The sequence below is a fragment of the Oncorhynchus masou genome, chromosome 31 (genome assembly GCF_036934945.1).
Source record: "Oncorhynchus masou masou isolate Uvic2021 chromosome 31, UVic_Omas_1.1, whole genome shotgun sequence".
NCBI classification, from domain to species: domain Eukaryota; kingdom Metazoa; phylum Chordata; class Actinopteri; order Salmoniformes; family Salmonidae; genus Oncorhynchus; species Oncorhynchus masou.
Window position 1 is genome coordinate 20,754,449 of NC_088242.1, and position 11,914 is coordinate 20,766,362.

General features: G+C 40.9%; 2 protein-coding genes across 3 annotated transcripts; one reads left to right on the plus strand and one right to left on the minus strand.

Moving 5' to 3' along the window:
- Window positions 1–2,587: 2,587 nt before the first annotated feature.
- On the plus strand, window positions 2,588–3,712 carry si:ch73-52p7.1 (uncharacterized protein LOC100321084 homolog). Its single transcript, XM_064952756.1, is given in 3 exon segments — window positions 2,588–2,597; window positions 2,682–2,792; window positions 2,833–3,712. Coding segments are annotated over 3 exon segments (537 nt in total). The 3' UTR covers window positions 3,249–3,712.
- A 129-nt stretch (window positions 3,713–3,841) lies between these two features.
- Window positions 3,842–11,484, minus strand: ifngr1l (interferon gamma receptor 1-like). 2 transcript variants are annotated; one of them, XM_064950309.1, is made up of 7 exons: window positions 11,222–11,484; window positions 8,265–8,385; window positions 7,815–7,987; window positions 6,139–6,299; window positions 5,736–5,904; window positions 5,398–5,519; window positions 3,842–5,156 (listed from the first exon to the last, which is right to left on the minus strand). In XM_064950309.1, the coding sequence occupies exons 2-7, from the start codon at window positions 8,282–8,284 to the stop codon at window positions 4,770–4,772; spliced, it is 1,032 nt and encodes a 343-aa protein (XP_064806381.1). In that variant the 5' UTR covers window positions 8,285–8,385; window positions 11,222–11,484; the 3' UTR covers window positions 3,842–4,769. The 2 variants fall into 2 exon arrangements, with proteins under 2 accessions (XP_064806381.1, XP_064806380.1); XM_064950308.1 differs by lacking the exon at window positions 11,222–11,484 and adding an exon at window positions 10,872–11,180.
- Between the last annotated feature and the right edge of the window lie 430 nt (window positions 11,485–11,914).

The following is an 11,914-nucleotide window of genomic DNA, read 5'->3' on the forward strand; positions in this document are numbered from 1 at the left end:
ACAGCTGAAAATACAATATTTTTGGCTAATGGAAATATATTTTACAGTGGTTTAGATGGTTCAATGATTTTCTACACTATAAATTGCTTGTTTTGTCACATCAACTGAAATTAGGCGAACTTAGAATTTTTGCATCTATGAAATGGTGGAGTGATTAGAACGGCACACAGTAAGTTGTATCTTTTGTAGTTGTAAAATCATTTTTGGATGATATGAAGGTAGACTTCCTAAGCTTTTCAAAACCGTATTGCAAGCTAGGATTATTAACAGTTAACAGAGTATTGGAACTGTTGTACACATTGGCCACACTGAGGTCTGGATATGGCCCCTTAGGAGGAATGGAAGAGTCTGGGTCTGGTCTGCATGGTCTTGGCAGTCTGGGAGGATTTCTATTTCTCTATTGGGGCTCAACTGCTTGCAAAACAAAGCGCTGGTTCTATAGGGAGACCAAAACAAAGCTCTGGCACTATTGGGAGACCAAAACAAAGCTCTGGTTCTATAGGGAGACCAAAACAAAGCTCTGGTTCTATAGGGAGACCAAAACAAATCTCTGGCTCTATGGGGAGACCTGTGACAGATAGGAAGACCCTCTTGATTTGTTTTGTAACTGAACCAGTCATGAGGGAGTCTTCATCAAAAACAGAAAAACTATTAAGTTGATTGGCTGTTAAATTGAAATTTGACCTCCAGACATTTTGAACAAAGGCTAATTTGGACAAACTATGACTTGTATCACCCTTTTTATCAAGCCAATGCATATAAATAACAGCCTTTGTGCAATCCTGTCCATAATGACATTTTTGTTCTGCACTATTAAACAGCAAGTGTGTTTGTGTCCTTGGGCACGTGAATGTGATTCCAGAAGGAACTGCACATAGTATCCAATGCCCCTCCCGAGTTGAAGCAAAGGGACACACTCATCTCTCAGGGAGGGAGTTAGTAGACCACAGCTGGATGTGTCCTGCGTTCCTGATCAGTGATCACAACCAACAAACACTCAAACTAGTTACTGGCACACATCTCACATCTTTAATAGATGTTCTCAGAATCCCTGCAACATACTAGAAAAATACTTCTAAGCAATAGCTTGTCTATAAACACACTGCAGAGTAATCAGTTTTTCCATCCAAGGCCCTCTTGTGGTTTTGCATAACACCTCAGGCAATTACAGCAGGTATGAGGCTAAATATCTGCCAATATGTCACTTAAAAGGATCCAACCCTGTTTTTCAATTTTCGCCTAAAATGACATACCCAAATCTAACTGCCTGTAGCTCAGGACCTGAAGCAAGGATATGCATATTCGTGATACTATTTGAAAGGAAACATTTTGAAGTTTGTGAACATTTTAAATGAATGTAGTAGAATACAGCCCATTAGATCTGGTAAAACATAATACAAAGAAAAAAACATGCATATTTTTATTTGTACCGTCTTCGAAATGCAAGAGAGGCTATAACATATTATTCCAGCCAAGGCGCAATTTAGATTTTGGCCACTAGATGGCAAGTGTATGTGCAACGTTTTGGACTGATCCAATGAACCAGTGCATATATGTTGAAAATGTTGTATCAAGACTTCCCAAATGTACCTAATTGGTTTATTAGGTACATTTGTAGGACTGTTACTCACGCCTACAAAAATTGCAAACATACAGTTTGTAAAAACAAAAACCATATCGCATCCCCAGTTACTAAACTCGTGAAAGAGCGTCGGCAACCACATTTGCCGAGCCCTTCACATAGGCTATCTGTACATTATATCCTTGTACAATCAGATTCCACCGCATAAGGCGGCGGTTCTGATTGTACATTTGTTTCAAGAACACCAATGGATTATGGTCCGTGAAGACCATTACAGGCAAGGCACTGGAGCCCACATATACCTCAAAGAACTGTTATGCAGGCAATAAAGCCAGTGTCTCTTGTTCAATTGTAGAATACCTTGACTGACCTGAGTTGAACTTACGGGAGAAGAAACAGACGGGCCGATACACTCAGTCTTCATCTTCCTGTAAGAGAACCGCACCCACCCCCACTATACTAGCATCTACCTCTAACTTAAAAGGTTTGTCAAAGTTGGGGGCGGCAAGCACTGGGGCACTACAAAGTAGCGCTATTTAGCGGACTCAAAAGCATGGTTACAGTCCTACACGTTGGCCTAAAAAAAAAATGTGGAAAGACACAGGAATGCGCCAAGTATATAGATTAAAATCATGTTAGACCTCTAATGACTTGCTAGAAGTACTGTGGGAGTCATCTTTGAGTGAGGACCAGGATGAACTGTTTATATTTACTGTTCATTCTCATGTTTACAGATGTGACCCTTTGCTAACAAGGCTCCTGAGCCAATATCCTCCATTCCAGCTGGTCAGGACAGCCTTAAACAGCCCATGGAGCAGCTCAGCCTGGACAGAGCGACAAACATAAAAAAGACTGTGATTGGACGTTCTCTCTTCATAATCCAAAAGCTGCTTACTTAGGTCCGAAGATTTCCTCAGTCTCTGGCTGGGGAACAGGATCCATTTCATAAAGGGATCAGAGGCACCATCTTGGCCTGACTTCATTGAGATCTGCTTTTCTGTTTAAATGGACTGTGGTCTGTTTCTCTCTCCACACACAGTTGAGTGCTAATCACGCTTGCTGTGCGGTGTGAGGGCCTTGTGGTGATGTTGGCCCTCAGGCACCTTGGTCAAGCTGTTGTACTGCTTGATATGGATGGAAGTTTCCAGCCTCCTCAGGTCAGAGATCAAACTTGCCCACGTGACTGACCACAGCCTGTTATACTGTGCAGGTGTCCATGATCTGGTGGCCTGTGGCGTCATCAGCCCAAGAGTATACCTGTAAGGACCACTCATTCTCTTTGCTGCACCAGGCAGACAGCTCCAGCTTGGTGCAAATAAGATGCCTGACCATCTGGTACATGTCCCCACTCAACATGGCCCTCCTGCTGAACAACTCGGAGGTGTGGCACATCATGCTGTTTAAGTGCAACTCTGTAGGAAGCAGGCCAGCATTCTTGGAATATTTTGCAATGCAGAATCTGCAGAGGCTGACTGTGTTGTACCCCTTGTGGCAGTCTGACCAGACACATGACATCATACTGGGGAGGGACATGGGTGCACCTTAGTATGAAGAGACCAGGCTAAGAATCATCCACAGCTCAGTGCTGCTGGGAGAATCCAATGTGAAGGCCTAAACCGTTCAAACAAATATAGACAGCAACGGAATCCTCTCTTGTCTAGAGTGAAACTACCAGATACTTTTCTATACTAATGCAGATTCCTTTTCTATGTTAACATTGCCAATGTACCACTACCTATGCCTGTGACTGCAATCTTCATGTTCACAATCTTCATGGTCATTTCAATATAGTAAGGTCACGATTCGATCATGTATTTTCACACTTCACTTTTAGAAGTGGGTTTGATTTGCACAGCAGCATGTCTCAAATGGTGCCATTACTTTTTGTTTCAAATACATGTGAGGTATTTTAACTTAATTTAGACAGTAAGGAAATCAGAGGGGGAGACAAGCAGGTGGGAGGAACAGTGAAGGGTGGACACTGGGACTGAACCCTGGTCTCCGATGGGGAGTGTTATATGCGACTTGTGCAAACAGACATCCGACAGTTTGTACTTATTTAGTAATACCTTTCGAGGAAGCATTTCAATAACAGCAGTTAGGCTCTTTCCTTTTAATTAAAGGTCTGCTTCAATATTCATCAACACAATACCTGTTTGGCTTTGCTGAAATATCTACTTTCTTTACGGTAGAATTTAATTGACATGAAATAGAATTTCATTGACAAATGTCCTTTAGTCTACCCTGCAAGGATAACAATTTGTTTGCTCTTTCAAATCTGCATTTATTAACATAGTAATTACAATAATCCATTGAATTAGCTTTGATTGTATATTATGCAAAGAAAATATAAAAAAATGAAGACGGGAAATTGGGGAAAGATGATTTAAAACAAATACAACAGAATTAGTTTGCACAGAAAATAGCAAAATCCTTAACATTAATTCTTTTTTGATATATAATTTTAGCTGTATGAAAAGTATAGCGTCAAAATTGTACACAATTAAAAACTAAATGATTAGGTATAGGGCAAACAGCAAGGCACTGATAACAACATTCATTATTATCACCACAGCAATCCAATTGCATTGGTATAACTTGGTCATCTGAATTTAATAGGACCTAATAATACATTTTGAAACATTGTACATGTATGACAGTCATGTAAAAAGTGCAAATAGAACTAATATACACAGCACAAGACAATAACCTAATGAATATCATTCATTCTGCTCTTGCAACCCTTATTCTCTTGCTACCTTAGAAAACAGCCATGTCACTCAAGTAGGGACAGTAAAAGAATGGACAAGAGGAACACTTTTTATTTATTTTTTACAAATATGCTGTCGGAAATGTATTAATTCAGTCTAATGAAATTCAACATTACAATGGGGCAGTTCCCAGCATTCAAGACCACTTGGTTTTCACTATCCCTGGTTCACCTGAGTAAGCAACAGTCCCAGGTTACCCCTCTGATTATCCTCTCCATCTCCACCATCGGCTGCGCATTTAAATAGTTAAAGGAACAGGAAAAGTATTGGTAGGACTCCAGGCTGTAGGCCTAGAACAACCAATCAAAGACTAAACTGAATACGATGCTCTACCCCAAACAGATTCAGGTGCGGTTAAGTAGATGCACGAGCTGAGCATATGTAAATAAATCACCATACTTTCTCTTGAGAGAAACTCAGATCTTGTATCCTGTAACATTGTCCCCAGGACTCATCTCCTCTATCACAGGAATAATCACAGGTCTATGGGGGCAGTCATAGTCCGACAGCTCAGATAAGTCACTCTTCACCTCCAGTCCCAACTCTCTCGTTACCTGCAGTGAAGAGCCTGACCCCTCGTTAGGCAACATGACCTCCCCACCGCTCCACTCCTGGTCCTTCAGTCCAATGGGGAGGCGGAGGACCTCTTCCTGGGGGGTACTGATGACTGTGAGGGTCTCATCTGGCAAAGATTCCATGGGGGTCTGCAGCAGGGGGGAGCCACCTGTTTTTAACTCACTCAGAATGTCTCTTTCAGGGTGCATAAGGGACTCACCTGAACTCATATGTGACAGCACGGAAGCCTACCAGAGAAGGAGAATATGCAACATTCAGTCAAACATTCTGTGGGTGAAATATGTTTTAAAATTTGCATATCAATAGTTTGATAACTCCAATAGGAACATGACACTCCTCATTTCTACAATGTACCACCAAGTGCTCTCCTGAAACTATCTTTGCATGACTATAATCTAGTCTATATATAGTAGCTTTATGACTAAATCCACTGCAGTGCAGGCCAAACAGTTGAAAGGCTGAACACACCAAAATCTTTGGTTGAGGGAATGAGCCGCTTGTCAGTTTACTGCATATCAGCCACACGATGAACGCAATCACCACTATGGCAACGATAGGGATCACAATGTAGAGGGCAGTGTAGCTAGGACCTACAGGGAACAAGTCCAGCAGATAGACTGACAGTCAAACTGATTTCACATTCAAAACTGTACAGTGTTCTAATTGAGCATTTGCTGATAAAATCAGCCATAATATGAAAATACAGACAAATATAACTATCAAAGGATGTATCAGATATTAGCAGATGTGGTTTAGAGCTAATATGACTTTGACGCCTCCATCATGTGAGAAATTAAGAGTCTTACCAGAATCCCCATGCTTCCCCTCAATGCATATGTTCTGGTGAGCTGAGACATGAACATTGTTCATTTTTCCTTTCATCTTGACGCAGTGCCTATCCATCTTTCCATTGACTGGTATTTCAGCCTCACACACATGGTGTTGCTTGTAAGAGCAGGTAAAACGATGCTCTTTCTGGGGAAATAAAAAAATGAATATATTTAGCCTATGTTCCAAAAAAAACAAAATAACAGTTTTATATAATGTACATAAAAATATAGGAAATGTGTTCCCTTTTTAAAAATAAAGCAAGTGAAAACTATTTGCATGAGAAATATACACATGAGAAAAATCAAAATTTCTACAAAGGTGGTTCCCAGAAACCAACATATAGTAATTCCTAAGTCATGATTTTCCAGCAGTTCTCACCAACGGATCTTCTGCGACAACCGTGTAATGAAATTCCTTATGATCCGGTCTTTCATTTTTGATGATGGCATATTTGTAGATGTGAAACGGGTGAATGAATTGAACTTTGATAATTTGATCAGATACAGCAGAGATGTTGACAGGTGGGAAATCCAATGAGCCTAAAAAACACAAAAGACCATTACTTTGTGAAAACATCTGAGGTCAGAAAATATGTTCAAAATCTCCCGGCTCAGAGCAATGTATGGTCAGATCAACAAAGAAATGCTACATGTGCTGCAGTGCATACAGTGTACTTACAAACCCTTTCAAGATACTACCCCAATTCAATCACTACATACTGTATATTCACCTTTTGGTTAGCTCAGTGTTTATTTTATTTATTATTTATTTCACCTTTATTTAACCAGGTAGGCTAGTTGAGAACAAGTTCTCATTTACAACTGCGACCTGGCCAAGATAAAGCATAGCAGTGTGAAATGACAACAACACAGAGTTACACATGGAGTAAACAGTAAACAAGTCAATAACACAGTACAAAAAAAGAATAAAGAAAAAAAAAGATTTTATATACATTGTGTGCAAAAGGCATGAGGAGGTAGGCAAATAATTACAATTTAGCAGATTAACACTGGAGTGACATGATCAGATGGTCATGTGCAGGTAGAGATACTAGTGTGCAAAAGAGCAGAAAAGTAAATAAATAAAAACAGTATGGGGATGAGGTAGGTAAATTGGGTGGGCTATTTACCGATGGACTATGTACAGCTGCAGCGATCGGCTAGCTGCTCAGATAGCAGATGTTTAAAGTTGGTGAGCGAGATAAAAGTCTCCAACTTCAACGATTTTTGCAATTCGGTCCAGTCACAGGCAGCAAAAGCGGAGCTTTACCTAGCATGGACTTGTAGATGACCTGGAGCCAGTGGGTCTGGCGACGAATATGTAGCGAGGGCCAGCCGACTAGAGCATACAGGTTGCAGTGGTGGGTGGTATAAGGTGCTTTAGTAACAAAACGGATGGCACTGTGATAATCTGCATCCTGTTTGCTGAGTAGAGTATTGGAAGCTATTTTGTAGATAACATCGCCGAAGTCGAGGATTGGTAGGATAGTCCGTTTTATTAGGGTAAGTTTGGCGGTGTGAGTGAAGGAGGCTTTGTTGCGAAATAGAAAGCCGATTCTAGATTTGATTTTGGATTGGAGATGTTTGATATGAGTCTGGAAGGAGAGTTTACAGTCTAGACAGACACCTAGGTACTTATAGATGTCCACATATTCTAGGTCGGAACCATCCAGGGTGGTGATGCTAGTCGGGCGTGTGGTGGCAGGCAGCGAACGGTTGAAAAGCATGCATTTGATTTTACAAGCGTTTAAGAGCAGTTGGAGGCCACGGAAGGAGTGTTGTATGGCATTGAAGCTCGTTTGGAGGTTAGATAGCACAGTGTCATAGGAAGGGCCAGAAGTATACAGAATCGCCCACAGCAAGAGCAACATCATTGATATATACAGAGAAAAGAGTCGGCCTGAGAATTGAACCCTGTGGCACCCCCATAGAGACTGCCAGAGGACCGGACAACATGCCCTCCGATTTGACACACTGAACTCTGTCTGCAAAGTAGTTGGTGAACCAGGCAAGGCAGTCATTAGAAAAACCGAGGCTACTTGTGTGAGAACTTACACTGTACCACCACGTCTGAATACACTGTATCATCGTAGGTGAATGAAATTTCAGAGGAATTGGTATTCTGTCCAACAGCAGTCAATATGAAACGGTAGCCCTCTTCTATTACTTTGGTAAATGAGGAGACGTCGCAGTGGTAGAGGGAAGTGTTTGAACAAACCAAGGCAGCACTGAAAGATAGAGGAAAACAATTGTTGTGGGTTAGTGGCAACCTCTGATTTGGACTAAAATGTTAGTTCACAATTACAATGGAGAAGCTGACAGAACTGTTGACAGGACTTTACATTTGTATGGGTCTGACAGTGCATGTCAATTTTCCAATTTCTACTTGAAATTGTGGCAAGAAAGACTTTAATAATATTCACTGGCTATTTAACCTCCATTGGATAACATAGGCCCTATTTGGTGAGAGATTAAACAACCTCTTAGGTGCTGCAGCACACCTACCCAGAGTATTTTCTTGTCATTTCCACATTGAACTGTGGCTGCAGAGATGGTTCACTGTAGTTCCAATAGATCACATTGTGAAAATTGTGGCAGATGAGGCTCACGTTGACGGGAGGAGGAACTGTAGGATAAAATAGTAGAAAGTCAGTCAGAACCAGTTTCTAAAACTGTGCTATAATTAAGCATTAAGGCACAAGGGGGTGTGGTATATGGCCATTATACCACTGCTAAGGGCTGTTCTTAGGCACGATGCATCACGGAGTGCCTGGATCCAGCCATTAGCCTTGCTATATTGGCCATATACTGGTAAGTTGGTGGTTGAAGATATCCCTCTAGTGGTGTGGGGGCTGTGCTTTGGCAAAGTGGTTGGGGTTATATCCTGCCTGTTAGGCCCTGTCCGGGGGTATCGTCGGATGGGGCCACAGTGTTTCCCAACCCCTCCTGTCTTAGCGTCCAGTATTTATGCGTCGGGGGGCTATGGTCAGTCTGTTATATCTGGAGTATTTCTCCTGTCTTATCCGGTGTCCTGTGTGAATTTAAGTATTCTCTGTCTCTGTCCCTCTCTCTCTCTGGACCTGAGCCCTAGAACCATGCCTCAGGACTACCTGGCCTGATGACTCCTTGCTCTCAACTCTCAAGAGACAGCAGGAGCAGATGAGATACTCTGAATGTGATCGGCTACGAAAAGCCAACTGACATTTACTGCTAAGGCTCCCTAACAGCTTCTACCCCCAAGCCATAAGGCTGTTGAACAATTAATCAAATGGCCACCGGACTATTACATTGACCCCCCCTCCCTTCCATTTGTTTTGTACACTGCTGCTACATGTACAAAGTACCTCTAACCTGTACCTCCGCACACTGACTCGGTACCGGTATCCCCTGTATATAGCCTCGTTGTTGTTATGCTATTGTGTTACTTTTTATAATTCTTTGCTTTAGTTTATTTGGTAAATATTTTCTTAACTCTTCTATTGGTTAAGGGCTTTTAAGTAAGCATTTCACGGTAAGGTCTACACTTGAATTCGGCGTATGTGATAAATAAAGTTTGATTTGAATGTCTGGTTATGTGAATAAACAAGCAATGAATAGTCTAGAGAATATTGTACCATCTAAATTTCTGTGAAATATATTTTCAATAACCAAAAATATTGTATTTTCAGCTGTTTGAAACTGTGTACAAAACCAGAAGTAAAAGATAAAAGTAAAAAATAAAGGTAAGAACGGGAAACAAAGAAATAGAGCACATCTACCACTTTTTAGATATGTATTTTACCTTTATTTAACTAGGAAAGTCCATTAAGAACAAATTCTTATTTACAATGACAGCCTAGGAACAGTGGGTTAATTAACTGCCTTGTTCAGGGGCAGAACGACAGATTTTTACCTTGTCAGCTCGAGGATTCAAACTAGAAACCTTTCAGTTTACTGGCCCAATGCTCTAACCACTAGGCTACCTGCCGCCCCCATATGCTTTCAATGAGAATGACAGATCTATAACTCACATTTCTACGTGCAGCTTTAAGTTCACTGGGATATATTCAAGATATGGGCTGCATTGTGTGCAAGTTAAACAACCTGATAAATCTCCAGCACAACATATGGTATAGTAAGTGATTGCAGGGAAGATAACATCTCACTTGCAGTAGAAGCCTGGCACTATTAGCTGAGGAAGGTGAAAATATCAGCCTGTATGAAGTCAGAAAGGAAATGGTCTCATTGTCAGGGGATAATTGGATGTTGGATATAACAAAATGTTTTTAATAAATTAATTACAGAAGAATTACTCATGTTTCAGTGGGCCATTATGTATGGTATGTAGTGCACGTACAAACGATTGAACATTTCATCACACAGCATCTGTGCTGTTTTGGGGAAATACACTTCCGGATTTAGTTTCACAACATAAATGTTACTTTAGAGTGGAGAAAGGCAATATCCTCTGTTCTGTGGAGCACAACACACTAGACCACTCCATAAAAAACACTGAGGGTACAGTAATAACCCACACATGAAGTTAGACATGTGTCAGATCACAGAGGTGTCAGACCACAAAGAGGTCTACTGTAACTGTATGTTTTTCTCTGTGGTGTAAGTGTGAAATCTACAGTGAATTTCCCACTGAGGTTGAAGGAACAAAAAACTTGACTTAGGCTACTGGCATACAAACATAATGCAAAACCAACTGACAATAAACAGTGCTCACCACTTATTGCGAACTAGCACCTTATTTATTGACAACAACGGACTATTTTTAGGATAACTGTTTGTGTATAAGTCCACCGCCTGAATAAAAGAAAACACACGGAGTGACAATATTGTAGCAAATTCGGGGGGTAGGTTCGACCGGGACTCGAACACAGGTCCAGCGACTTAGCAGTTACGCCAAGAGATCCTCGAAAATATTTTCATACTAAGTATACTTTTGGAATAGCAATATAAATTCCAAGAACATTAGCATATTGTACAGTGGCCTATAGCCTGCATTATGTTGTCGAAAAAACTAAGCAGCAAAACTGTACTAAATACTTACAGTAACATCAGCTCCAAGTGATTAATCACAAAGCAACATTTATAGCCAACTATTTTAGGGCAAGAATTACTTACCGTAAGAGTCGACATGACGTTGACATAAAACGAATATCAGGAAAATGTGGGCTAATCCTATCCCGACCATGTTTTATTTTGTCGAGTCTATAGGCCTATGTAAAACTATATGAAATGTATTTGAATGTCTATATGAATAAGCTATTGTTATTTTAGATGACTTGAGAGCCTTTTGTCTGTCTAAATAAATTGAGGCATTTCCGGTACAGCCAAACCTCAGGACGTTGCTCCAATCGGCAGGCTACACCGTACACAAGTTCCAATGAAATGTTCCTGTAACAGCCATTAGACCCGCCTGCTACAAACGTTTACTGGCAGTAGGAAAACTCCCGTGCAGTGATACTATATACCTTGCGCCGTAGTGAAGTTTCCACATCTCGGATCAGCTTCCTCTCCCCGAAACCTAACCTTAACTCAGGGAACCAGCGCAGAACGACTGCACCCTCTCATTGCAGACGAAGTTACAGACCGACACGCGGTACTACAGGCATTGTTTGCAGTTAACAGGATCCCCCATTTTGGTGAAGGGGGAAATGGCGAACTTCGTGGTCAATCTTCGTGTATTTACTTACACATTTCGAATACAATCATGGTACCAATAATTACTTATATGACACCAGATGTATGTTATTGAATCATTTTTTTGGGGCCCTCGGCGTGAATTGGTTGCACTACTCTCTTGGGAGAGAAAATGTTCAAAGTATATTTCCTGCAGTTCTACACATTTTGCCATGTGGCGTAGAGGAAATGTTGCCGTTTTAAAGCACGTTTTCTACTATTATACCATTTTGTCATTGGGCAGAGAGAACATTTTGCAAGTTTATAACACTTCCTGCAATTATAAACATTTTGCCATGGGGCGGAGAGAAATGTTTGCTGTTTTGAACCACATTTCCTGCAATTGTTAGTTGACATGGCTAATTGAGTGACTCATCAAAAGGAATAATTGCCAATTTTCGAAATTGCGCCTTGTGTATTCTACTAGTCCAGTGCATTATCTATGCACTTGAGTGGATAGGAATCCTTCATGGTCACATAGTTCA